The sequence below is a fragment of the Chelonia mydas genome, chromosome 23, assembly GCF_015237465.2.
Source record: "Chelonia mydas isolate rCheMyd1 chromosome 23, rCheMyd1.pri.v2, whole genome shotgun sequence".
Taxonomy (NCBI): Eukaryota; Metazoa; Chordata; order Testudines; family Cheloniidae; genus Chelonia; species Chelonia mydas.
In genome coordinates, this window is record NC_051263.2 from 2,764,483 (window position 1) to 2,791,043 (window position 26,561).

Genomic DNA, 26,561 nt, shown 5'->3' on the forward strand with positions numbered 1-26,561 from the left:
CCTGGTGCCATGGGCTGGCCCCACCTTCTCCCCCTTCCGGGTGCCACAGACCAGCCTCTCCTTCCCTTGGGTGCCATGGGCTGGTCCCCCTTTCTCAGCCCCCCAGGCGCCATGAGCCCTCTCCCATGTTACTCCCCCAGCACCATGCCCCTAGCCCAGGGCACCCAGGCTCCAGCCTGCGCCCCCTTGCCCCATAGACCAATGCACGTCCCCGTCGTCGTCCCCCGTGAGGTGCCGTGTCTGACAGCCCCCCCCCCCCCCCCCCAGCAGTGCGAGAACCCCGCGTCCATGCGCTGGCAGATGGCCCTGTACCGCGAGATGTCGGGCAAGGCCGAGGACGCCAACCGGCCCGAGAAGATCGTGCGGCGGGTGCAGGAGGTGTCGGCTGTGCTCTTCCACCTGGAGCAGGTGAGGGGCGGCGGGGTGGGGGGCGCAGCACGGGGGAGGGGCTGTGCTGTGGGGTCTGGGGCTCTAACCCCCCCCCGCCCGTCGCCCCACAGACCGAGCACCCCTACAAGTCGAAGAAGGCCGTGTGGCACAAGCTGCTGTCCAAGCAGCGCCGTCGTGCCGTGGTCGCCTGCTTCCGCATGACGCCGCTTTACAACATGCCCAGGTCAGCGCCGGATCTGCTCCGGTCGGGGCCCGCGCCCCCGAACCTCCCCGGGCAGGGGATCCACGCCCCCGAACCTCCCCGGGCAGGGGATCCACGCCCCCGAACCTCCCCGGCCAGGGGATCCACGCCCCGAACCTCCCCGGCCAGGGGATCCACGCCCCGAACCTCCCCGGCCAGGGGATCCACGCCCCGAACCTCCCCGGCCAGGGGATCCACGCCCCCAACCTCCCCGGCCAGGGGATCCACGCCCCCGAACCTCCCCGGCCAGGGGATCCACGCCCCCGAACCTCCCCGGCCAGGGGATCCACGCCCCCGAACCTCCCCGGCCAGGGGATCCACGCCCCCGAACCTCCCCGGCCAGGGGATCCACGCCCCCGAACCTCCCCGGCCAGGGGATCCACGCCCCCGAACCTCCCCGGCCAGGGGATCCACGCCCCCGAACCTCCCCGGCCAGGGGATCCACGCCCCCAACCTCCCCGGCCAGGGGATCCACGCCCCCAACCTCCCCGGCCAGGGGATCCACGCCCCCGAACCTCCCCGGCCAGGGGATCCCCGGCCAGGGGGTCCACGCCCCCGAACCTCCCCGGCCAGGGGATCCACGCCCCCTAACCTCCCCGGCCAGGGGGTCCACGCCCCCTAACCTCCCCGGCCAGGGGGTCCACGCCCCCAACCTCCCCGGCCAGGGGATCCGTGCCCCCCAACTTTCCCCTGCCGGGAGAGGGGGAGCCACACCCCCTGCCATGTGGCCCATACCCTCCCATTCTATGGGATCCAGCTCCCTGTACAACCAACCCACCCACCCGATCCACAGTGCTCCCCAGCACCCTGCAGGGTCCACACTTCCCCACCACCCCGCAGGATCTCTGCCCTCCCCGGCACAGGGGTGCAATTTCAGCCCCCCACCCTTGTCACCCCCCCCGGCTCTGGGCTCCAGGTGGGATGCTGGCTGTTCAGTGGGTGCAGCTGGGGTGGGGGTCTGGGTCAATCCCTGCCCCCCAACCCCCTGCCAGGCCTCTGATCTGCCCCTTCCCCCAGGCACCGGGCCTGTAACATGTTCCTGGAGAGTTACAAGCTGGCCTGGATCGTCACGGAGGAGCACGCCTTTGAGGACAGGATGATCGACGATCTGGCCGTGAGCCGGCGGGTGCTGGAGGGGGCGGGGGCTCGGGGGAGGTCTGAGCTTTCCACATCCCGCAGCCGGGAAGCCTGTGTCCCGTCCCTGCCCGGTTGCCAGGACGCCTGGGTCCCGTCCCTGCCCGGTTGCCAGGAAGCCTGAGTCCTGTCCCTGCCCCGGTCCCATCCACACCCGGGCATTGGGTTCCATTATCTCCCGTTCTCTGCTCTCTCACCATTGCCCCAGGGGCTTGGGGGCAGCAGGACGTCAGCGGTGGGGGGCTCGGGGGGAGGAAGTGACCGAGGAAAGGGTGGAAGCGGAGCAGGGGCAGGCTCCTGGGCCTGTGGGCTGGGTGTGGGGAAAGCCGGGCACACCAGGCTCTCTCTGGCGGGGACTCATGGGGCTCCCAGTACCGCCGGGCTGGGCGGGTTCACAGCTGCTGACTCTCCCCTGTCCTGCTTGGGGGAGTAGAAACCGGGCGAGGAGGAGGAGGAGGAGGAAGAGCAGGTGGAGAAGAAGCCTGACCCCCTGCACCAGCTCATCCTGCACTTCAGCCGTACAGCGCTGACGGAGAAGAGGTGGGTGCCGGGGGCAGGGGCAGCATTGGGAGCCAGGACTCCTGGGTTCTATTCTCAGATCTGGGAGGGGAGTGGAGCCTGGTGGTTAGAGCAGGGGGGCTGGGAGCCAGGACTCCTGGGTTCTATTCCCAGATCTGGGAGGGGAGTGGAGCCTGGTGGTTAGAGCAGGGGGGCTGGGAGCCAGGACTCCTGGGTTCTATTCCCAGATCTGGGAGGGGAGTGGAGCCTGGTGGTTAGAGCAGGGGGGCTGGGAGCCAGGACTCCTGGGTTCTATTCCCAGATCTGGGAGGGGAGTGGAGCCTGGTGGTTAGAGCAGGGGGGCTGGGAGCCAGGACTCCTGGGTTCTATCCCTGGCTTCAGGAGGGGGGTGGGGTCCAGGCTCTGTTGTAGAACTGTTCAGCTGGCCTCTCTGGAGCTTGTGGTCCTGTTTCTGACTCTGGCCTGTGCGCTGCCTTTCAGCAAACTGGACGAGGACTATCTGTACATGGCCTACGCCGACATCATGGCGAAGGTGAGTGACCCCAAGTCCACATCAGCTTCTCGCAGCACGTCTCACCCCCCAGCACCGCCGGCCCCTCCCAGTGCACGTCCCACCCACTGCCCCCTTCCCTGTCCAGTGTGTCGCCCCATTTCCCCTCCCCATCATTTACCGAGGTTGGTTTGAGCAGTCTCAGGAGAGCCCATCAGACTCATGAGCGGAGCCGGATTCGAACCCTGCTCTCTGGGTGTTCAAGCAGCAGATGATCTGAATCCTTCCCTCCCCGGACTCTCCCCTCAAACCAGATTTGCAGTAAGGGGCAGTTTACCCTTCCCCCACACCTTCACAAACTTCTGCTCCTGCTACTCTGGAGTGGCCGGAGGAAAACCCCCAGGTCACAGCCCTGTGGGCAGTAGTAACAGTGTAGTAACTTAAGAGTAATGGCAAAATATCTTTGGAATAGCAATGGCATAGCAGCTGTATAATATTTTTGGAATGACTGTGTGGTATCTTTGGAGCAGCGATGTAGTAGCTTTGGGATAACTAGGTAGTGTCACTTTGTAATGTTGTAGTATCTCTGTAGCAATGATGGAGTAACAACTTCATATCTCTGGAGTAGTAGCATGAGTCTGGAGTGCATTGTACTAATGTAGTGTCACTGGAGTAACAAAGTACTAACAGTTATAGTGTTTCTGGAGTAAAGGTGCCATATCCCTGGAGTAACAACAGAGTAACAGCATAATGTCTCTGGAGTAACAATGTGCTAATGGCACAGTATCTCTGGAGTACCATTATAATATCTCTGGAGTAATGATGTACTAACTTTGTAGTGTCTCTGGAGTAGAGGTTTAGTATATGTGGAGTAACAATATACTGACTGTTTGGTATCTCCAGAGTAATGATACAGTATCTTCAGAGTAATAATGTAGTATCTCCCGAATAATGGTGTTGCATCTCTAAAGTAACAGTGTACTGGCAGTGTGGTATCTCTAGAGTGACGACGTAGTATCTCCAGAGTACCGGTGTAGTATCTGGATTGGAGGGGGGGCAGCAGGTATTGGTATTTGGCTCCCAAGCACCCCTCACTCTGGATCCCCTTTCACTCCCAGAGCTGTCACATTGAAGAAGGTGAAGAGGAAGGTGGTGAGAAAGACGAGGAGGAGGCCGAAGGGTCCTTTGAGGTAGGTGATCCGCTCCCTACCTCCAGTCCTGCCCCAGCCCCTGCCTGTGCTGACCCTTGTGTCTCCACCCCACAGGAGAAGGAGATGGAGAAGCAGAAGCTGCTCTACCAGCAGTCACGGCTGCACAACCGCGGGGCGGCTGAGATGGTGCTGCAGATGATCAGCGCCTGCAAAGGTGAGATCGGACCCTCGCCTGGGGAGGGACAGCGGGGCGGCTTGACGGGAGGCTGGCAGGTTGGGGGGTGAGCCACATGCCAGGCTGGTAACCAGCATTGCCTTGGTTGTCGGCAGGGGAGCCAGGTGCCATGGTGTCGTCCACCCTCAAGCTGGGCATCTCCATCCTAAACGGAGGCAACATGGAAGTGCAGCAGGTACGGCCCTGCTGGCGTCGCTCCCGGGGCCAGGCCCCCAGCACTTCACTCAGACCTTACGCAGGCAAAGCTCCCGCTGAGCCCGGGAGTAACGGCTGAGTGAAGGTCGAGCAGCACGGCCACGTGTTGAGTAACCAGCCAGTCATGTCCAAGTAACCCGTTCGTAACTACTGAGTAACAGGTGAAGGAGTGTGGGGTAAAGAGGGCTTATCCCCTCAGTAACAAGGGGAGTATGCAGTGAGTAACAGCTGAGTAATGAGTAAATGTGCACTGAGTAATGATGGAGAAAGCACTGTGTAATGGCTGAATAACTATGGAGTACACACTGAGTAACTAATGGGTACACGCTGAGTAATGAGGGAGGATGTGCAGGGTACAGCTGAGTAGCTAACAGGCATGAAGAGTAACAACGAAGGACGGGCTGAGTAACAACGGAGGACAGGCTGAGTAATGGGCTGAGTAACGAGGGAGGACAGGCTGAGTAACAGTTGAGTAACTAACAGGTATGCAGAGTAACGAGGGAGGACAGGCCGAGTAACGGGCTGAGTAACGAGGGAGGACAGGCTGAGTAACAGCTGGGTAACTAATGGGTATGCAGAGTAACGAGGGAGTAGTTGCTGAGTCGCCACTCTGGGCCGCTGCCTTTGTCCCACAGAAAATGCTGGACTACTTGAAGGAGAAGCGGGAGGTGGGTTTCTTCCATAGCGTGCAGGCCCTGATGCAGACCTGCAGGTGAGCGGGACCGTCCGTCATGTGTCCCCTTCTGCCCCTCTGTCCCGGCCTGCGTCCCTCCCTCCTCGCAGGCCAAGCTGGTCCCTGCCGACCTCCTTTTCCTTCCTGCGTCTGGCCTGTCTCCGTCTCTCCTTTTACCCCCCTTTGCTGCCAGCTGTTCCCCCTCCCTGCCCTGTTACTATGGGGAGCCAACCGTGGAGGGACCCCCAGGGAAATCGATCCCCTTTGCCCTGAGTGGCATTGCACGGCCCTGCTTCCCACCCCCCAGCATGCCGGGGCGAACACCCATCGGCCCCCCACTCCATACCCCCGGGGGGAGGGGGCTGGGCTGTGTTAGGCTGTGGGCCCTTCCCCCAAGGTGCACTGGGGGGTGGAGGGTTAATGTTGATGGCAGGGTCACCCCACTCCCCTCCCCTCCGGCCTCTCCTGACCCCCCTTTCTCCCTGCAGCGTCCTGGACCTCAACGCCTTCGAGCGGCAGAACAAGGCCGAGGGACTAGGCATGGTGACCGAGGAAGGAACAAGTGAGTCCACGCGGCCCCCACCCCCGTCACCCTGGCTGCTGACCCCAGACCCTGCAGATCGCTGCCCCACATCTCAGCCCCAGCCCAGACCGCCCGCCCCGCCCACATCTCAGCCCCAAGCCCCGCAGATCTCTGCCCCCCATCGCTCCCCGGCCCAGGCCCCCCCACATCTCAGCCCCAGTCCAGCAGATCTCTGCCCCCCACCCTCTTGACCAGGGTGCCAGGATGCTGCCACAGCGAGTGAGTGATGGCCTTGGGGGATCTCAGGCCCCAATCCCAGCAGCCCCTGGGGCAGGGTCACTCACGCTAATGAAGCACCTAGCGGCCAGTGCTGGGACTGTGGCCGCTGGAGCCTCTGAGCTAACAGGCCTGACCCTGAGCTGGGGAGTTTGGATCCACAGGTCCAGGGTTCGATCCCCTCTCAGGGCGGGCAGTGGGGGCTGGGAGGGCAGGCTCCGGGGGCACTGCCCAGCGAAGGGGGGATGTCTAGGGCAGGTTATGGGTGGGACAGTGAGATGAGTCGGGGCCGCCCTGCCCCCACGGGAATTCCTGGGGGGGGAGCTGATCCTGCGGTGGCTGCTGGGAAGGGCTGCATCAACCGGTCTCACGGGGCCAGGCCCATCTAGCCCGGCCTCCCGTCTCCGTTGGAGGAACCCTGCGGCTCAGAGCTGATGGGACACCAGGGCCCCCTCCCCCTCCTTCCGCCGCGGCCCCTCCCCGCCCTCGGTTTGTGTTCACAGCTGCCGTGTGGTTGCGGGCTCCCCCACCCCCCCAGAGTGAGGCGCTGCTATTAATCCGGATTGTAATAACGCCCCCTCGCCCCGCCCAGGGCGGCTCCGACTCCGCATTAATGGCGTTAATCTGGTTTTAATCATCTCCTTTTCCTTTGTGCTGTGACGTGTTGCGCTCACCTCCTCTCTCCTCCCCTTCTCTTCCTCTTCCCCCCCCCTTCCCCGCTCCCCCCATCCCCCTCTCACCGGCGCCCCCAGTCATCCGTCGGGAAAATGGTAAATAACCTGCTTCTGTGGTGGTTTCTTTTTCCGGGCATTTTCTTGGTCTGTTTTCTAACCCGGCGGGCTTGTTCCAATGCCAATGGCTGATCAGAACCCCCTGCCCCCCAACATGGGCCCTGCCCAACCTTCGCGGGGGGGCAAGTCACCGGCAGGTGTGTTGGGGCCGGCGGGGGAGGGGCAGCTCCGTCTTATTGTTATTGTAGGGTCCCTTGTGAGTGCCGGTCTGCCTGTGCTGACGTGTTCGTTGGAGGGAGCTGAGGCTGGCCTCGTTGGTTTGTTATCTCAGGGTTGCTGGGCTGGGGGAGGAAGCACAAGCTAAGCATGTCGGTTTGTTATTGTAGGGTCTCTCAAGCACGGAGCTGTGCTCACGGGTTGTTGTGTTGCACGTGGGTGCTAGGCTGCTGTATTACCGCATGTCTGCTTGAGGGTACTTGGCCACACACGCTCACTTGTTATTGTGAGGGGGGGCCTGTGCGCTGCCGGGTTATGTATGTCAGCTTGTTATGGTAGGGTCGCTCCTTGCCGAGTCTGTGTTGCTCTCAGTCCGAGGGAGCAGCTGGAAACGCTGATTTCAATCAGTGCTGTGAATCAGGTTTTGCACTTGTACCTTTTAGTGATTTCCCTGCCAAGGGCTTGCTTCCCGTCAGCTGGTGACCATTCGGCCGTGGCGATCGGCAGCAATATTGAGCCTTTTCACGACATTTGGGACTTCTTCTGCCGGTTAGGACAGTACACCCCAGCGACAGGCGTTTGTTGACCATTCGTGCGGCTTAGCTTGCCCAGAGTCAGAGTCTGGTCTACCATTCTACGGTTGTGATTATTTCAGAGAAGGGCGAACAGCGCCTGTCTCGTTTGCTAGACTACGACTCAGTTTTTACGTGTGATTTGCGTCAGGCCCTGTTTGGGTAGAAATGTTCAACTCAGTGACCATTGCGAAAAACCAGCATTTGAATGAAAGCAAACGGGCTGGAAACGTTAAAAAATAAAAAGTTTATCGGACAGCGTTTTGCAGTGAAAACTAGCTGATCTGTTCAACAAAGGAAGCAACTGTTGCTAGCGAAATGTAGTAGCCGTTTCTGGTTACCATGGCCTTCAGGATTGTAGAACTAGTAGATCTCGTCCTCTCCAAGACTGGAAACTGTCTCCCAGTCGGTCGCTGAACTTTGGGTGGCCTGGCCAGTGAATTGAACTAGTTGAATAAACGGACACGGCTAAAATATTCTCTCTGCCCTTCCCCAAGCCGGCTTAGCCCGTCGGCAAACTCTGGTTCTTGGGGCTCAGCTGGGGACTTGCACATGTTCAATGCTACGACTTGCTGGGAAATTTGGCAGCAGATATGGATGGGCTGAATCTTCGTTTCTGTATTAAGTTCATAAATTTAGGCTGTGACATTGGTTCTCAGTTTCCAGTTTAATTTTAAATAGGTTTATTGTTAAAAAATAAACCTGCATTTAATTTAAATGTTTAAAAAAATCTGATTTAAATTTTGAAGTACCCTCTGATTTTATTTTATTTTTTATTTAACAATCAAGGTTATCCACTCTGTTGCACATGCTGGTTTGTTATGCTGGGCAAACCCAGCAGGAGGCACTGGTTTGTTATAGTAGGGTGTCCCGGAGAAGGTTGGTTTGTTATGGTTGGGTCTCCCGTAGTGGGGGGGCTGGTTTGTTATGGTGGGCAGACCCAGCCGGGGAGCTGCGGTGGTCGCTATGCCGTGCCGTCTCCCCCCTCCCCAGGGTGTGTCAGGCCCGGGGGTTCTGATCAGCCTTGCGGGGGAGGCGGGGGAGTGTTTCCGTGGCTCCACGTGGCATGTCCTGCAGCTTAGGCCCCGCCCCCAGCAGCCTGGAACCGGCCTCTCCCGATCTGCACTGAGTACTAACCGCACCCCTTGCCCCGGCCCCCCATGCTGGAACCGGGGTGCTCCGGTGCCCTCGCCATGAGCCACGTTCCCCGCTCTCATCAGGGACTCGCCCGCCCCGCCTGATACCCTGTCATGGACCTCTCCGCCTCCCCCAGCCCTCCCGGTCTCTTGGGGCTACGAGCGTGGGCAGGGCTGAGCGACCCTCTTATTGACCAGATTCCCTAGCCAGCTCGACAGCGGACTACACCCCTGTGTAGTCACAACGTGGCATCTTTGTGTTACCGATGTGGTGTCTTTGTAGCCTCTGAACTGGTGAGGAGCAACGTGCCGTCCCTGTAGTAACACTAGTGTCTGTCTTCTTCAGGTGCGTGTTCGTGTCCATTCCAATCAGCTGTGCGCGTGCCGTGTGCACGCCAGCTGGAAGATTTCCCCCCTAGCAGTGTCCGCAGGGTTGGCCTGGGTGCCCCTGGGAGTCGCGCCTTCACGGCACCCCATATGGGACCCTGCCGGCCCGCCACCCGCTCAGTTCCTTCTTACCGCCTGCTTTCCAGTATCTAGCCTAGTGTACATAGTTATCATACTGGTCGTAGTTAGCACAATAGTTACGGTTAATGTAGATTTCTTATAAGTTTCATTTGGGGGACCGCTGGATGCTCCGCATGGGGAGAAAGGGGATATTCACTCAAATTCTCAGTCCTCCTGCCCTTCCACCCCCCTTCCCCGTCCCTCTGCGGGGACTCCTCTCACGAGCAACTCCTTATCCAGGAGGAACACTCGCTCCTCTCGCTAGGAGCAGTGGAAGAAGTTCCTCAGGGCTACAGGGGCAGGGGCTTTTCTTCCCAGTATTTCGTAATACTGAAAGCCAAAGCCGGCCTCAGGCCCATCCTGGACCTGCGAGAACTCAACGAATTCATCAAGACTCAAGTTCCACGTGGTCTCCTTGGCCTCCATCATCCCGTCATTGGCTCCAGGGGACTGGTATGCTGCCCTCGACTTGAGGGACATGTACTTCCATATAGTGATTACCCCGTCCCACAGAAAATACCTCAGATTTGTGGTGAGCAACAGCCACTACCGTTCACAGTCCTCCCGCTCGGCCTGTCAGCGGCGCCTTGAGTATTCACCAAGTGCCCGGCAGTCGTGGCCGTGTTCCTGTGCAAGCACCGGGTACAAGTGTTCCCCTACCTCAACGACTGGCTGATCAAGGGCCGCTTCCGGGCCCTAGTAGAGGTGCAAGTCAAATTCATCAGGGCAACGTTCGATGGGTCCGTCGGGTCGGCCTGGGTGCCCCTTGGAGTCATGCCTTCATGGCACCCAATATGGGACCCTGCCAACCCGGCGCCCTCTCAGTTCCTTCTCGCCAGCTGCTCCGACAGAGGGGTAAGAGGGTGGGTATTGGGCTGGACATGAACAAAACATCTTGAAGAACAACAGTTACGAGAAAGTGAGTAACCGTTTTTTCTTCTTCGAGTGCTTGTTCCTGTCCATTCCAGTCAGGTGACTCACCAGCCAAGTTCAGGGGGCGAGGGCGGAGTTTTCCACTGATTGGAGCACGGCTCATCTGAAGGCCGCCTCGTCTTGGGCCTGCTGGGTGATTGCATAGTGTGCGGTGAAACTGTAGAGAGGAGCACGTCACTGCTCTGCAAATTTCCTGGGTAGGAATGTCTGCCAGGAACGCTGTTGAAGAAGCCTGCACCCTGGTGGAGCGCAGCAATCGGAGAAGCAGGCAGGTTCTAGCACTCAAGTATGCAGGACATGATCCATGACTAAATCCGCTGAGAAGAGACGGGAAGACCTTTCATTCTGTCCGCCACAGCCACGAATAACTGGACGGGCTTTCGGGACGGCTTTGTTCTCTCGATGTAGAAGGCTAATGCCTCTGCGGACATCCAATGAGTGAAGTCTCTGCTCCCTGCCACTCGAGTGCGGCTTACGGTAGAACACGGGGAGGAAGATGTCTGGGTTGATGTGAAAATGGGAGACAACCTTCAGGAGGAAAGCCGGGTGAGGCCTGAGCTGAACCTTGTCCTTACAGAACAACGAGAGGGTTGGCTGGGGGCCGGCAAAGGGAACCCCTGCACACACCACCTGTGGGTCGAGCCACCACAGAAGGGAGTCGAGCACAAGGCGAGGCAGAGTCCCGACCCAGTCCAAACTGTCCCGAACCGGCCGATACACCGAGGCCAGCCACGATTGGAGCGGCCGCAGTCCTGAGCCTGGCGTGTTGCACCACATAGGTACACGCGGCCATGTGTCCCAGAAGTCTTAGGCCATTTCGTGCCATGGTGGCGGGACGCTACCTGAGACTCCGAACGATGTCGCCCGTGGCCCAGAACCTCGATTCCAGCAGGTACGCCCTGGCCTGGGTCGCGTCCAGCAACATGCCTATAAACTCTATCTGGTGAACAGGGGACAGAGTGGACTTCCCCATGTTCAGGAGAAGGCTCAGTGCATCGAATGTTGCCCTGATGAATTTGACTTGCGCCTCTTCCGGGGCCCAGAAGTGGCCTTTGATCAGCCAGTCGCTGAGGTACGGGAACACTTGTACCTAGTGCCACGAAAAATCTTGCTGGGGAAAAATCTTCCGGCTGTCATGTACGCAGTGTGTGCACACAGCTGATTGCAATGGACACGAACAACACATCTCAAAGAACAATAGTTATGAGAAGGCGAGTAACCGTTCTTTGTAGCAGCACCATAGTAGTGATGTAGAAACTTATAAACAAACTTATACAAACTTTATACAAACTTATAGAAACTTTGTGTTCACTTTCTAGTAAGGCTGTGGTGTCTTTGGGGTATCAATGAGATTGAATGTTCACAGTATTGTGGTGTCTTTCTAGAAATGATATGACATCTCTGTAGTATCTTTGTAGTAACAATATGGTGTCCTGTAGTAACAATAGAGTAATATCTTCATAGGACCTTCGTGGTGGTTTTGTAATAGCTATATGGTGCTTTTGTAGTCTGTTTGGAGTATCAGTGTGGTGTCCTTGGAGTAACAATGTAAGAGTATCTTCATAGTATCTTTGTAGTAGTATCTGTATGTAGTTACAATATAGTAACAACCCTTTCAGCATCTCTGTATTAATATTGTAATAGTAACTTTGTAGTATCTTTGTCTTAACCGTGGGGTCATGACTTTGTAGTATCTATGTGGTCACAGAGTGATAGTATCTGGGTAGTAACAATGTAGTTCTTTTGCAGTGTCTCTATTCTAATATTGTGGTAGTAATTGTGTGGTAACCATATGCAAGTATCTGTGTAGTAACAATGTAGTAGCATCTTTTCAGTATCTCTGTTCTAATATTGTGGTAGTATCTGTGTAGTAACAGTATGTTAGTATCTGTGTAGTAACAATGTAGTAGCATTTGCAGTATCTTGTGCAATAATATTGTGGTAGTGTCTGTGTGGTAACTTCAGTAAGTGGTGGTTTTGGGGTCGTAACTGTCACACACACACACTAGCGTCTCTCTAAACAGCGAAGCAACAGACACAGTTGGGGACAAATCTCCCTAGCTACCTAGGCTTGGGTGAGATGACCTGTGGTGACTTCTTCCTGCCCTGCTCCCTGCCCTCCGCCCCCCAGCACCATGATCCCCAGTGATCAAGGGAGAGGAAGGGGGAGTCGACAGTGGGGAGAATCCCAGCCGCAAAGGGGAGGAAGTGACTTCATGAACCGTGGAAAAGGGGCTGGTCATTAATGCCGCGTGGGACGATACGAATCCGCCTGGGGGCCAGGCACACAGCCCCTGCCCCCAATGCGATTCATTCCAGCGTTAATGCCCAGTGCCGCAGTATGGTTGGTGTGACTGACCCTCTGCCCTTTGCCACTAATCCTGTTAACCAGCCAGGAGATGTGACAGACGTTACTCAGACACCCCCCAGCATTAATCCTGTGTTACTCTGACTTGACTCTTACAATATTCCTGTGTTTATTCCCACATTACTCAGACATTACTCCTCCATTACTGGACTTCCCCTTTGTTATTACAGCAGCGCTCTGATTTTACTCCTAGTTACTCTGAGGTTACTCCTAGTTACCCTGACTTTACTCCTAGTTACTCATAGACTCATAGATATTAAGGTCAGAAGGGACCAATATGATCATCTAGTCTGATGTCCTGCACAACGCAGGCCACAGAATCTCACCCACCCACTCCTGCAATAAACCTCTCACCGATGTCTGAGCTATTGAAGTCCTCAAATCGTGGTTTAAAGACTTAGAATTACTCTAGTTACTCTGACTTTACTCCTCGTTATCCTGACTTTGTGCCTACATTACTCAGATTTTACTCTTGCAAAACTCCCACCTGTCTCTTTGCCTGAGTTCAGATGTCAGGATTTGGCCCCAACAGAATTATTTAAATAAATACCCCATGGCTCCCCAGTAAACCAGCCAGTATTGTTTAATAATAGTCCCTGTCCCCCAGTACCCTCCCCTCTTCCCTCTGAATTCTCTTTATCCCCTCCCACCAACTGCCCGCTGCATTGGCCAGGAAGGGACCCTGCTGGGACCAGCTCTGCTGGCACCAGGATGTTGGGGGTGACGATATTGTTCTCCAGCTGGTAAAAAGAAACAATATCCCACCCACCCCATCCCCCACAGGCGACAACTCAAAGGAGCCCTGCGGGTCCCTAATGAGACGCATGCTGTCTGAACCCACTAACCTGAGCTGAATCCTGCAGGCCTTGCTCGGGCTCAACTACCGTGGGAACCAATGGGGTAGATCCTGAGCTCCTTACTCAGGGGTTACTCCCTACTTACTCATGGTGAGGGTTACTCCCTCCCTACTCAGGGATTACTACCTCCTTACTGAGGGATTACTCCCTCCCTATTCAGGGTTGACTCCATCCTTACTCAGGGTGGAGGTTACTTGCTCTTTACTCAGGGTAGGGGTTACTCACTTCTTACTCAGGATTTACTCCATCCTTACTCAGGGTGGAGGTTACTCGCTCCTTACTCAGGGTGAGGGTTACTCCCTCTTATGACCTCAGAGTGTTAAGCCCTGAGCAAGGCCTTCCGGGTGGTGCCCCCGTGTGCTGTGTCCCAGAGTGTGGGCTGCCTGGCCGCCACTGGCCCCTCTCCCCTTGCCCCCTGCACGCGCTGACCCCTGTGGCACCATACCCAGGGCCCCTCGCCCGGTCGCGGCTGCTAATGTTGGCCAGTTCTCTCTCTCCCCCTCCCCGTGCCCCGCTCTAGGAGAGAAGGTGATGGCGGACAACGAGTTCACGCAGGATCTCTTCCGGCTCCTGCAGCTCCTGTGCGAGGGCCACAATAACGGTACGGCCGCCTCGGCTTGGAGGCCCCGCGAAGCCCAGAGCCTGAGGGGGAGGCGTGGCTCCTCTGGGGCGGGGAACGTGAGGGCGATGGGGGGTTTGTGAATGAAGGGGGTTGCAGCTGCCTAGCTGGGTTCTCTGTGGGTAGCGGGGCAGGAGGGTGGGCCCTGCAGAAGGGTACATGGATGGGGGGGATTATGGGTGGGTACCTGGGTCGATGGGTGGGTGGGTAGTGGGCACTATGGATTGTGGGAGGTGGGCGCTCCAGGCAGAGGGTGGGTGGGAGAGACCCACACAGAGACCCACACAGGACCAAGGCATTGTGGGTGGGGAACAAAGCCCCCAGCGGCTGCCCACGCGCCGCCTGGCACAGCTCCTCCTGCACGTCCCAGCGCCCCCCGCGCCAAGGGGTCTGGGCAGCGCTCGGCAGTGGGTCGGTGAGGGGGCCTGACCCGGCGTCTCCCCCCCGCCGCAGATTTCCAGAACTACCTGCGCACGCAGACGGGGAACACGACCACCGTCAACATCATCATCTGCACTGTGGACTATCTGCTGCGGCTGCAGGTCAGCGCCCCGCCCCAGCTGCCCCCCGCCAGTGGGCACCGGCCCCCGGAGACCCCTCCCCACCAGGCAGCCGGCCCCTGCAGCCTTCCCCCCGCAGCCGGCCCATGGCACAGACCGCTCGGGTGTGGGGGGCGGTACCCACTCAGCCTGCCGGCCCCGCAGCCAATGGGGGGCAGAGGGCTGAGCCCCGGGACCAGCACTAACCCCCCTTCTCCCTCCCCCCCCTCCCAGGAATCCATCAGCGATTTCTACTGGTACTACTCAGGCAAGGACGTCATCGACGAGCAGGGCAAACGTAACTTCTCCAAGGCCATGGCCGTGGCCAAGCAGGTGTTCAACAGCCTGACAGAGTACATCCAGGTACGGCCCGGGCACTGCCCCTGGCACTGCCCCACAGTACGTCCAGGTACGGCCCGGGCACTGCCCCTGGCACTGCCCCACAGTACGTCCAGGTACGGCCCGGGCACTGCCCCCTGGCACTGCCCCACAGTACATCCAGGTACGGCCCGGGCACTGCCCCCTGGCACTGCCCCACAGTACATCCAGGTACGGCCCGGGCACTGCCCCCTGGCACTGCCCCACAGTACATCCAGGTACGGCCCGGGCACTGCCCCCTGGCACTGCCCCACAGTACACCCAGGTACGGCCCGGGCACTGCCCCCTGGCACTGCCCCACAGTACATCCAGGTACAGCCTGGGCACTGCCCCTTGGCGCTGCCCCCCGGCACTGCCCCACAGTACGTCCAGGTACGGCCCGGGCACTGCCCCTTGGCGCTGCCCCCTGGCGCTGCCCCACAGTACATCCAGGTATGGCCCGGGCACTGCCCCCTGGCACTGCCCCACAGTACGTCCAGGTACGGCCCGGGCACTGCCTCCTGGCAGTGCCCCACAGTACGTCCAGGTACAGCCCGGGCACTGCCCCTTGGCGCTGCCCCCCGGCTCTGCCCCACAGTACGTCCAGGTACGGCCCGGGCACTGCCCCTTGGTGCTGCCCCCCGGCACTGCCCCACAGTACGTCCAGGTACGGCCTGGGCGCTGCCCCCCGGCACTGCCCCACAGTACGTCCAGGTACAGCCCGGGCACTGCCCCCTGGCACTGCCCCACAGTACGTCCAGGTACGGCCCGGGCGCTGCCCCCTGGTGCTGCCTCCAGGTACGGCCCCCTGGCACTGCCCCACAGTACATCCAGGTACGGTGCCCTGGCACTGCCCCAGAGCGCTGATCCCCAGTACGGCCAGGTACGGCTGCATCTGCACCCTGCCCACTCCCATTCTCCGCACCAGCAAGGAAATAAATAGAAGCCATTGTGATGTAGGGGCGGGGGGGGGGGGTGAAGATGACCCCTATATAACCAGCTCCACGCCCCACCCCAGAGGCGGCTGCATCTCAGCGCCGGGCCAGGGTCCCCGTGGGCAGTTCGTGCAGGTTTGGCTTCTGCGGCTGGCCAGTGACGCGCTGGTCGTTGCTGCGGCTGACTCTGTCTCTCTCCCGCAGGGCCCGTGCACGGGCAACCAGCAGAGCCTGGCCCACAGCAGGCTGTGGGACGCCGTGGTCGGCTTCCTCCACGTCTTTGCCCACATGATGATGAAGCTGGCTCAGGTAACCGCAGCTGCCAGCGCGGGGCACGGGCGGGTAGGGGGCAGGCTGGGTGCGGGGGGACGTGGTGGGGCGCCTGTCTCCCCCGCAAGGGGTCGCCCGGCTGCTCAGGACTCGCCGGGCTCGGGAGCTAGGGCCACGCGTTCAGTGGCCCGTCGCAGACATGCCATCGCCAGGCTCCGAGGACCTCGGTCGCCACCCTGACCCATTCGGTAGCCAGCTGCTACAGGTCAATTTCCGCCGCCTGGAAGGAGGGACCCTCCGGCTGGGGCAGCTCCCGCGAGTGTTCGTGTCTAGTGGGCATGTCCGCTGGGGCTGGGATCCCCGCATGGGTCCCGATCCGGGGCTGGGGACCCCCCTGCCAGTTCTGATCTGGGGCTGGGCCCCTCCACCGGTTCTGATCCAAGGCTTCCCTCCCCCCAACGCTGATTCTGCTCCGCCCCCCCCCGGCCCCGGCTCCGCCCCGCTGGTTCCGATCCGGCTGCGGGGGGGTGGGAATGGAGACCAGAAAGAAGGATTTGGAGTTCAGTTGAAGTGCCGCCTAATCTTAACCCCTCCCCCCACACAGTAGGTCTCATAGTTGCCGAGTTGGGGGGAGTGACTTTGACCCCTTTAATTGCTGCACTAACCCAGATCGCTCTGTGCCCTGCCTGTCCTCCCCTCCCCCGATCCATGCCCCCCCATCCCCCCACCGAGCCGTGGCAGCAGCTTTGGGTGTTCTCTGACCGACCCATTTTTGTATTTGCCTGTCTCGCCTTCCTTTATGGGTCGCGCCCCAGTCAGCGCCCCAGGACGCCCAGCAGAGTGGGGGCCCACAGGGTTGGCACCCCCACACCCCCTCTGGGCCGGGCAGAGGTAGGGCCCCCCATGCAGCCCTGTCAAAGGGAGGTCCCGGGCCCAGCGCTGCCGCGGGGCAAAGTGTGACATGAATGAGGGGAAGGGGGGGGAAGGATCCAGGGATGGGGGTGTGTGAGCAAGCAGGACTCTTGTCCGTCCATCTGTCCATCCACCCAGCCCTTCATCCATCCACATACACCCCCATCTATCCATCCTATCCATCCATCCAGCCCTTCATCCATCCATCCGTCTGTCTGTTCATCCATCCATCATTCTATCCATCCATCTACCCAGCCCCCACCCGTCCATCCATCCATCCATCTCTTCATCCATCGTCCTCCCATCCATCCATCCTCCTACACTCCCATCTATCCATCCTATCCATCCGTCCATCCATCCATCCATCCATCCTCCTACACCCTCATCTATCCATCCGTCTATTCATCCATCCATCATTCCATCCATCCATCTACCCAGCCCCCACCCAGCCAGCCAGCCAGCCCTTCATCCATCCATCCTTCCATCCTCCTACACCCACATCCACCAACCCACCCAGCCCTTATCCACCTGTCAACGGAGTCACTGGGTCAGTGCTCTGGAGCTACTCCGTACGAAGCCAGCCAGGACTCTGGGGGAGCCTCCTCTCTCTGAGCGTCCGTGTCCAGGGCAAGAAGCTCACACAGCTTCAACCTTCCTGAATCTGACCTCGGAGCATTCAGCATCCCCTTCCTGACCGTGCGCTTCCCGCAGTGAGTCCGCCCAGGCGAGGATCCTGGGGAAACCAGGGGGCCCTGCCCCCCAACTCCACAGGCCGACGTGACTCTTAGCCAGCCAAGAAAACAGAAGTTTTATTAGTCAAGAGGAACAGAGCGTAGGGCAGAGCTTGTTAGCACAGAAATCAGTGACTTTCAGCCAAGTCCATCTTGGGGGGAGGGGAGCCCGGAGCCAGGCCTCTGGCCCTCCCCCTGCACCCCAAGCCAGCCCTGACTGACTCCCTTCCAGCTGCCCGGCCCCTGCCCTGCCCGTTGCTCCTCCTCCGGCCTTTGTCTCGCTTCCCGGGCCAGAGTCTCCTGGGTCTCAGGTTATGAAGGGGTGGCTAGAGCATCCCTACAGGCAGCTGGAGCAGCCCCCGCAAAGGGTACACACAGCGTCCACGCAAACCAGTCAGACTTGCACGCAACATAACAAGGGAAAATCCCCACTTTGTCACAGCACCCTTCACTCTTCACCCATCTACCGCCCACCTCTCCATCCTTCCTTCCATCCTGCTTGTCCTCACGTTCATGAGACCAGAATCTCTGCCCCTCACGGAAAATAGATTCACATACAATGTTGCGTGATGCATTCCAGTGGTTAGCGCAGGGGGGCCAGGAGCCAGGACTCCTGGGTTCTATCCCCAGCTCTGGGAGGGAAGTGAGGTCTAGTGGTTAGAGCAGGGGGTGCCAGGAGCTAGGACTCCTGGTTGTAAGTGTGTCTGCACTCCAGACTCCCCTTAGCTCAGACCTTTCCCTGCTGCCCTGTAGACTCCGTTAGTTCTGGAAACCCCAGCCCCTGTTGCTGCCCCCTCCTGCCAGGCCCAGCTCGGGGGTTGTGGGGCGGGACCCCCTGCCAGCCCAGGCAATAAAGGAAGGGGCCGGACATACAAAAATGCTCTTAAAAATGCTGAATAAAATTTTTATTCTGATGTGTGACAGATGAGCCAGCCGGCCGGACTCCGAAATGGCGTAAGAACCTGTGTGTGGCACGCGCCATCTCACGCCCGCGCTCGCCCCGCTCCGCCGCCCACCCTGTCTGCTCCTCTCCTCTCCTCTCCTCGGGCTCCGGCTCTGTGCCCAGTCTGGTCCTCCAGCCTTTTCCCTGGCCCCCTTCCTTGTTCTCCCTTCCCTTCCTTCTTCCCGCTCCCACCCAGGCCAGACCAAACTAACAGCACCAGCCCAGTGCCATAGACAGCCCCCCCCAGCTTGATACTCACCACGCCTGCCAGCTCCCCCAAGCTCCCCAGGCCCGAGCCCCCTAACTAAGGCCCTCAGAAAGCCGTTTGATTTGGCAGGATTTGGGGATTTATTATTTTCTGATTTTGTTTTTTTCCATTTTTGTCAAAAATTAATTCCGTCTTGATGGGGGTTTTTTTTTAAATCCGAACAGCTTGGTCCATTGACAGCAATTAGGGAGCCTTACGATAAAGGCGTAAAGTCAGTCGGAATTGGAGGGCGACGGGAAACCCTGATTTTACAAAAAATAAACCGTACGATTGAAACGAGACCTCCTGCCGCTCCGCAGCGCAGGGTGACGGTGACCCCGTTCCCGATCCCGTTCTGCAGGAGCGCTCGGGAATATGGCCACACCGATGCCGCTGAATAGTAACACTGTGTGTGTGTGTGTGTATTGGGGGAGTGTGTGAGGGCGGGGGACACCCCGACTTCAGCCTCTCCCCCCAGCTCTGCACGGCACAATAGATCAGGGGGCCCCGATCCGGAGCAGCTTGACTGTCTTAAGCATGGCCGCAGGTAGCTCAGCCGTGCAGCCCCCCTGCCCGCCCCAGGGGTCCCAGTGCCCGGGAGAGCTGGGCTCCGCGACTCCAGGGGGCTTTCATAGGGCCCCACATAACGATGTCCCTCCAGACTCCCAGGTGGCCCCACCCCCACCTACTGCTTTCGGACCCAGTGTGGGCAGAGGGGTCTGACCCCCGTGGGTTATCCCACCCTGAGTCCCTGATCTAGGGCGGGTGGCCCATAGCTGAATGGGGGGGGGGTGTCCCCTGGTCACACCCCTGCAGCTGGGGGGGCGAGGCGTAGGTGCCAGCTCATGGGATTTCCCTGGTGGGAGCAAGGCCCCGCCCTTCCTGGGCATGGGTGAGGCTACAGTTGCATGGGTACTGTAATCCCTCTAGGAGAGCAAGGGGGGAAATAGCCCCCTTCCCGAGCCTGGGGGGGTGCCTGGGCGCCTCCCAAAAAAGTGCAGGGGGTTGGTCTGGCCTGGGTCCCCCCCCATCTGGCACATCTCCTGCCTCCCGTGTAACAATCTCCCCCCGCTCCTCCATCCCCCCGGTATCTGGCGAGCAGGCTGGCGCCGTGCTTGGCTGGTGCTTCTGTTTGCTCTGAGCTCTGGCGGGAGGTCCCGCGTTCTGGTGGTGATCTCTAGCGGGTGCTGATGGGGGACGACGGCGGCGGCTGGACTGGCTGTGCCCCCCCTCTCCCCCGAGTGCGCCAGGAAAAGGGCCTCCTCTCCAGGAGCGTGTGGCTGGTGCGGGATGGGAACCCCACCCCCTCGGAGCAGCCCGACGCGCGTCACCAGGCGTGCGCGTGCCATCGCACGCACGTGCGCACGCAGTCCCGCAGGCCAGTGCACGCCAACGTAGAACGTGGTTCGACAGGGCCACGCATCGCACAGGCCGCTGACCTGAGCACCCGAGATCACATGCAGACGCACACGTGGGCTCACACCTGCACCTACGCACAAGATCTTGTGCACACGCCTCAGATCACATGCACAAGAGCGCGTGTGCAAGATCTCGTTCACACGCAAGGACGTGCCGCACGAGATCGCATGCCCACACGATCACACGCCTGACGGCTTGCACGCACACATGAGCTCTCGCACACCCACATGTGCACACGCACAAGGGGGACATGCATGCAATCCCATGCACGAGGGCTTGCGCACTTGTTCCTCCCTGGGGCCGAAGTGGGGGGCGATCTCCCCTGCCCGTATCCGTGTGGTAGTTTGGGTTGGAGGGGGTGGATCTCTGCGCCCTGTCTTGGCTCCCCACCCTAGAGCAAGCTGCGGGGGGGTGGGGGCTGGGGACTCCCTGCAGGTGCCTTGGGGGGATTTGGGGGGTGTTTTTCCGCACCCAAACTCTCTCTTTGTTGCGCTGCCCGTGAGGACCATTTCCGAAGCAGGCTGTACCCCGAGGTAAGAGGGGGAGGGGTGAGGCTCCCCCTCCCCCGCATAGCCCCAGCCTGGGGGAATCCACGGCCCCAGCCTGTCGGGAGGCTAGCCGGGAGCTGATGGGGCATCTCTGTGTCTGCAGTGCCAGGCCCAGGGGAAGGGGCCGGAGGGGGAGACCCTGCCCGGGTTAGGGTAGAAAGGTCCCTCGCCAGTGTGCGGTGCTGTCCCGACCGGGCATCAGGCCACAGCCCCAGCTGGCACGGTGCAGGGCGGCTTCAGCTGGGGTGGGCCCGGCCCGCCCGGGCGCGTCGTAGCAGCCAGGGGTTCGGCGAGTCGGATGCTCCAAAGTCCCTGGCACTTGGGCCTGGGGAGCGAGAGTCTGGGCAGCCCTGGGCACTGCCAGGCCCCGGGCGAGGCTCACGGTGCCCAGGCTGGGGTCTGAGTTCGGGGCATATCCCTGGTCTCCCCTTGGCCCATAGCGCAGGGGGGCTGGGACCCCGATCCTGCTGAGTCAGGGAGCGCGGCTTGCAGCTTCCAGCCAGACACACTGATGAGGGGAAAGGGCCGTGCGAGGGCGGGGGTGTGAGTATGTGCAGGGGGGGCCATGCGAGGGCAGGGGTGTGCATATGTGCAGTGAGGGCGTGTGAGGGCAGGGGCGTGCATATGTGTGGGGGAGCCATGCTGGCACGGCGGGAATCTTGCGCGTCTCACGTCGCTCCCCGTGTCTCCTCAGGACTCCAGCCAGATCGGGCTGCTGAAGGAGCTGCTGGACCTGCAGAAGGACATGGTGGTGATGCTGCTGTCCCTGCTGGAGGGTGAGGGCCACTGGGCCAGGGCTCGAGATCCCCCAGAGTGAGCTTCTTCCCCCACCCCAGCCGGGCAGATGGCAGTGCCTCTCACTGGCCCAGCCTGGCACATGTGGGCACGGTTCAGGGCACCACAAACCCTGTCACTTGTCCTGGTCCCTCTTGCATCTCCATCCTTTCCCCTCCCTCTGCCTTCCATCCCCATGCCCGTCCGTCTGTCTGTCCGTCTGCATGCAAACGCCTCTGGCCGTCCCCGTGTCTTTCTGTCTGTGCAGCCCCGTGCACGCTCTTCTGTCTGGCCATCGCCCCGCATGCCCTTCTGGCTGGTTGTCCGTCCGCCTAACCCTCTCTCCCCCTGCCCCGGCCCAGGCAACGTGGTGAACGGCACCATTGCGCGGCAGATGGTGGACATGCTGGTGGAGTCGTCCAGCAACGTGGAGATGATCCTCAAGTTCTTTGACATGTTCCTGAAGCTGAAGGACATCGTGGCGTCGGACGCCTTCCTGGACTACATCACGGACCCGCGGGGGCTCATCTCCAAGAAGGACTTCCAGAAGGCCATGGACAGCCAGAAGCAATACACGCCCTCCGAGATCCAGTTCCTGCTCTCCTGCTCCGAGGCGGACGAGAACGAGATGATCGACTACGAAGAGTTTGCCAACCGCTTCCAAGAGCCGGCCAAGGACATCGGCTTCAACGTGGCGGTGCTGCTCACCAACCTCTCGGAGCACGTGCCCCACGACAGCCGGCTCAAGACCTTCCTGGAGCTGGCCGAGAGCATCCTCAACTACTTCCGGCCCTACCTGGGCCGCATCGAGATCATGGGGGCCAGCAAGCGCATCGAGCGCATCTACTTCGAGATCAGCGAGACCAACAAGGCCCAGTGGGAGATGCCCCAGGTCAAGGAGTCCAAGCGGCAGTTCATCTTCGACGTGGTCAACGAGGGCGGCGAGTCGGAGAAGATGGAGCTCTTCGTCAACTTCTGCGAGGACACCATCTTCGAGATGCAGATCGCGGCGCAGATCTTGGAGGAGGAAGCGGGGAAGGAGGAGGAGGAGGAGGAAGAGGGCGAAGGCGGGGAGGGGACCGAGGTGGAGAAGGCGGCCGGGGCTCCTCCGGAGGCGACCTCGGCTTTCGGGGAGTTCCTGGACGGGGTGCTGGACTTCTTCCGCCTGTTCACCTACCGGAACCTGCGCCGCCAGCTCCGCCGGCTGAAGAAGATGACGGTCAAGGAGCTGGCGGTGGGTGTGAGCTCCTGTGTCTACGCCGTCCTCCTGGGTGCGCTGCTCTTCTTCTCCGGCGTCCTCAAGGGCGTCTTGCTCCTCCTCTGGACCGTGCTCTTTGGCGGCGGGCTGGTGGAAGGCGCCAAGAAGCTCACGATGACCGAGCTGCTGGCCAGCATGCCCGACCCCACGCAGGACGAGGTCCACGGGGACCTGGGGCCGGCCGAGGACGGGCAGGAGACGGCCGAGGACGGGGAGGCGGCCCAGTTCGTGGAGGACGGCAAGGAGGAGGCCCCCGACGAGGAGGAGGCCTTCAGGCTGGAGATGAAGAAGGACACCGGGCATTACCGAGCAACTGCCCCCGATGCCCCCGGGGGCCTAGGGGATATGGGGGACACCACGGCGGTGGAACCGCCCACCCCCGAGGGGACTCCCATCATCAAGAGGAAGCTGGGGGTATGTTGGGGGTTGGGGCAGGGCTGGCCTTTTGACAGCAGTCAGGACTCCTGGGTTCTCTCCCCAGCTCTGGGTTGGGGTGGGGGTGTCTAGTGGTTAGAGCGGGTGAGAGCTGGGAGCCAGGACTCCTGGGTTCAATCCCTTACAGACAGGTTCCCAGCCCAGCTGGGCCAGCACTCAGGCCTGGTATCAGGTCTCCCGTCTCAGCCCCAGGGGAGGGCTGCTTCCCACATACCAGGGGACCCCCTTTCTCCCTGTCCGGGGTCCCTGATGCGGGGTCTGTTGTGTTACTCCTCAGCTGGAAGGGGAGGAGGCCGAGCCGGAGCCGGAGAAGATCGAAGAACCACCTGCGGAGGCTGAGAAGGCCGAGTGAGTGGGGTTGGTGGGGAGGGAGTGGGTCCTGGTGGGGGCAGGACCCCTTGGGGAGGTGATGGGGCCTGCGGGGAGCGGTTCTCCTCAGATCTCTGGGGCGGGGGGTAGCTTAGGCCATTAGGGCAATGATGGGGCAAGCCTGCCCCCCCGTCCCCTGCCAGTGTGCCCCCTGCCCCAGGGAGGGGGCTGCTACACGGGCTGGGGGGCAGTTTTGGGTGAGGGAAGGGGCTTGGCGTAGGGGAAGGAGTTGAATACGTGAGGGGGGGGGTGGATACCCCGCCTTGCCCACTGACCACTGCCCCCCCTCCCCCACAGCACGGAGAATGGGGAGAAGGTGGGGCTGGAGGAGCCGGCGGCCCCCCAGGAGCCGGCGGCCGAGGCCCCGAGGAAGCATCGGAGGAAGTCGGCCACCCCGCGGGAGCGCAAAGAGGAGCCGGCCAACGGCAGCTTGGAGTTCTGGGCCGAGCTGGAGATCCAGAGGGTCAAGTTCCTGGTACCATGGGGCTGGGGAAGGGGGGGAGTCAGGCCGTGGGGCAGGGAGGGGGAGGGGAGGGCTCCCCACTGGCCAGCCACGTCGGTGCTGACCCGCTCTGTCCTTCCAGAACTACCTGTCCCGGAACTTCTACAACCTGCGCTTCCTGGCCCTCTTCCTGGCCTTCGCCATCAACTTCATCCTCCTCTTCTACAAGGTCCGGGCGCCCGGGGCAGGAGGGGGGTCTACTGGTTAGAGCGGGGGGGGCTGGGAGCCAGGACTCCTGGGTTCTATCCCCGGCTCTGGGAGGGGAGTGGGGTCTAGTGGTTAGAGCCGGGGGGGGGCTGGGAGCCAGGACTCCTGGGTTCTATCCCCGGCTCTGGGAGGGGAGTGGGGTCTAGTGGTTAGAGCGGTGGGTGGGGTTGGGGGGGGGCTGGGAGCCAGGACTCCTGGGTTCTATCCCCGGCTCTGGGAGGGGAGTGGGGTCTAGTGGTTAGAGCCGGGGGGGGCTGGGAGCCAGGACTCCTGGGTTCTATCCCCGGCTCTGGGAGGGGAGTGGGGTCTAGTGGTTAGAGCGGTGGGGGGGGGGGGGGCTGGGAGCCAGGACTCCTGGGTTCTATCCCCGGCTCTGGGAGGGGAGTGGGGTCTAGTGGTTAGAGCGGTGGGTGGGGTTGGGGGGGGCTGGGAGCCAGGACTCCTGGGTTCTATCCCCGGCTCTGGGAGGGGAGTGGGGTCTAGTGGTTAGAGCGGATGGGGGGGGGAGGGGCTGGGAGCCAGGACTCCTGGGTTCTATCCCCAGCTCTGGGAGGGGGATGGGGTCTAGTGGTTGGGGGGGGGGGCTGAAAGCCAGGATGCCTGTGTGCTGGGGGGGGGTTGGAGGAGGTGTGGCTCCCCATCAGCCACGCCCCCACGCTGTCCCGGCCACGCAGGTGTCGGACTCCCCGCCCGGCGAGGAGGAGCTGGAGGACTCCGGCTTGCTGGAGGAGCTGGCGGGGGGCTCGGGCTTCGGGGCTAGCGGCGACGGGGCCGGGGAGGACGAGGAGGAGGACAGCATGGTCTATTTCTTCCTGGAGGAGAGCACGGGCTACATGCAGCCCACGCTGCAGTTCCTGTCCATCACCCACACGCTGGTCGCCTTCCTCTGCATCATCGGCTACAACTGCCTCAAGGTGAGCCCTGGGGCCACGCCCACCCGCCATGGGGCCACGCCCAGTTGCCTGTTGTGGGGCCACGCCCACCAGCCACGGGGCCCTGCCCACTGGCCACATGACCACGCCCACATGCCTGCCACGGGGCCACGCCCACCTGCCTGGGGCCATGCCCAGCTGCCTGCCACGGGGCCACACCCACCAGCCACGGGGCCCTGCCCACCGGCCACATGACCACGCCCACAGCCTGCCACGGGGCCACACCCACCTGCCTGGGGCCATGCCCAGCTGCCTGCCACGGGGCCACACCCACCAGCCACGGAGCCCTGCCCACCGGCCACATGACCACACCCACATGCCTGGGGCCATGCCCAGCTGCCTGCCACGGGGCCACACCCACCAGCCACGGGGCCCCACCCACCAGCCACGGGGCCCTGCCCACCGGCCACATGACCACGCCCACAGCCTGCCACGGGGCCACACCCACCTGCCTGGGGCCATGCCCAGCTGCCTGCCACGGGGCCACACCCACCAGCCACGGGGCCCTGCCCACCGGCCACATGACCACGCCCACAGCCTGCCACGGGGCCACACCCACCTGCCTGGGGCCATGCCCAGCTGCCTGCCACGGGGCCACACCCACCAGCCACGGGGCCCCACCCACCCTGGGGCCCTGCCCACCATAGGCTATGGGCATATCCCTGAGCCATGCCCACCCATTATAGAACCATGTCCCCTTCCCCCCAAAACCGAGGGGCCATTGGGCTGGGAGGCTGAGGGGCCAGCTTGTGTCCCCCCCTCAGCCAGAAGCCCCACAAGGCCCTGACTCCCCCCGAGCTGGGAGCCCCCCACGATGCCCTGACCCCCACGGTGCCCTGACCCCCCCCCTTCGCTGGGAGCCCCCCACGATGCCCTGACTCCCCTCTCCCGGCAGGTCCCGCTGGTGATTTTCAAGCGGGAGAAGGAGCTGGCCCGAAAGCTGGAGTTTGACGGGCTCTACATCACCGACCAGCCCGAGGACGACGACATCAAGGGCCAGTGGGACCGGCTGGTGCTGAACACCCCGTGCGTGGGGGGCTGGGCTATGCGTGGTGGTCTCGGCCTGGGGGCTGGGGTCTCTGGGTCTGGGGGGTATCTGGATCTCCTGGCCCTGGAGAAGCCCCTTCCCTGCGTCAGTGTCCGGCCCCCCTGAACCCCTCCATTCGTCCCAGCTGCACTACCCCTCTGGGTGTGTGGGGGGGGCAGACGCTTGACAGTGTCATCCCCCCGCCCCCCCACCAGCTTCTCCCCACTGGGCCCTTCAGGGCAGCTCGAGACTGGGGGGGACTTCCCCCATCAGCCCCTCTCGCCTACCGCTGCACCCCACCCACCCCCAGGCCTGCAGGGGGAGCAGAACCAGACCCCGAGGCAAAGGGGGCCCGCAGCGCTGACCCCCTCCCAAGGCCCCCTCTGACAC

At 61.4% G+C, this 26,561-nt stretch overlaps 1 protein-coding gene across 2 annotated transcripts in view; it reads left to right on the forward strand.

Moving 5' to 3' along the window:
- The window catches only part of RYR1 (ryanodine receptor 1), a 93,919-nt gene extending 72,406 nt beyond the window's left edge, over nt 1-21,513 (forward strand). Inside the window, exons 73-88 of one of the 2 annotated variants that reach the window (XM_043534534.1) lie at nt 271-408; nt 501-613; nt 1,649-1,745; nt 2,199-2,305; nt 2,765-2,816; nt 3,893-4,139; nt 4,256-4,335; nt 4,991-5,067; nt 5,517-5,590; nt 6,580-6,597; nt 13,668-13,748; nt 14,220-14,308; nt 14,540-14,668; nt 15,802-15,906; nt 18,435-18,464; nt 21,362-21,513. In XM_043534534.1, coding sequence (XP_043390469.1) covers nt 271-408; nt 501-613; nt 1,649-1,745; nt 2,199-2,305; nt 2,765-2,816; nt 3,893-4,139; nt 4,256-4,335; nt 4,991-5,067; nt 5,517-5,590; nt 6,580-6,597; nt 13,668-13,748; nt 14,220-14,308; nt 14,540-14,668; nt 15,802-15,906; nt 18,435-18,464; nt 21,362-21,484 — 1,560 coding nt within the window. In that variant the 3' untranslated portion in view covers nt 21,485-21,513. Of the gene's footprint in view, nt 1-270; nt 409-500; nt 614-1,648; nt 1,746-2,198; nt 2,306-2,764; nt 2,817-3,892; nt 4,140-4,255; nt 4,336-4,990; nt 5,068-5,516; nt 5,591-6,579; nt 6,598-13,667; nt 13,749-14,219; nt 14,309-14,539; nt 14,669-15,801; nt 15,907-18,434; nt 20,532-21,361 lie in introns of those variants that run through there. The other variant, XM_043534533.1, reaches the window with a different exon arrangement.
- Nucleotides 21,514-26,561: the final 5,048 nt, after the last annotated feature.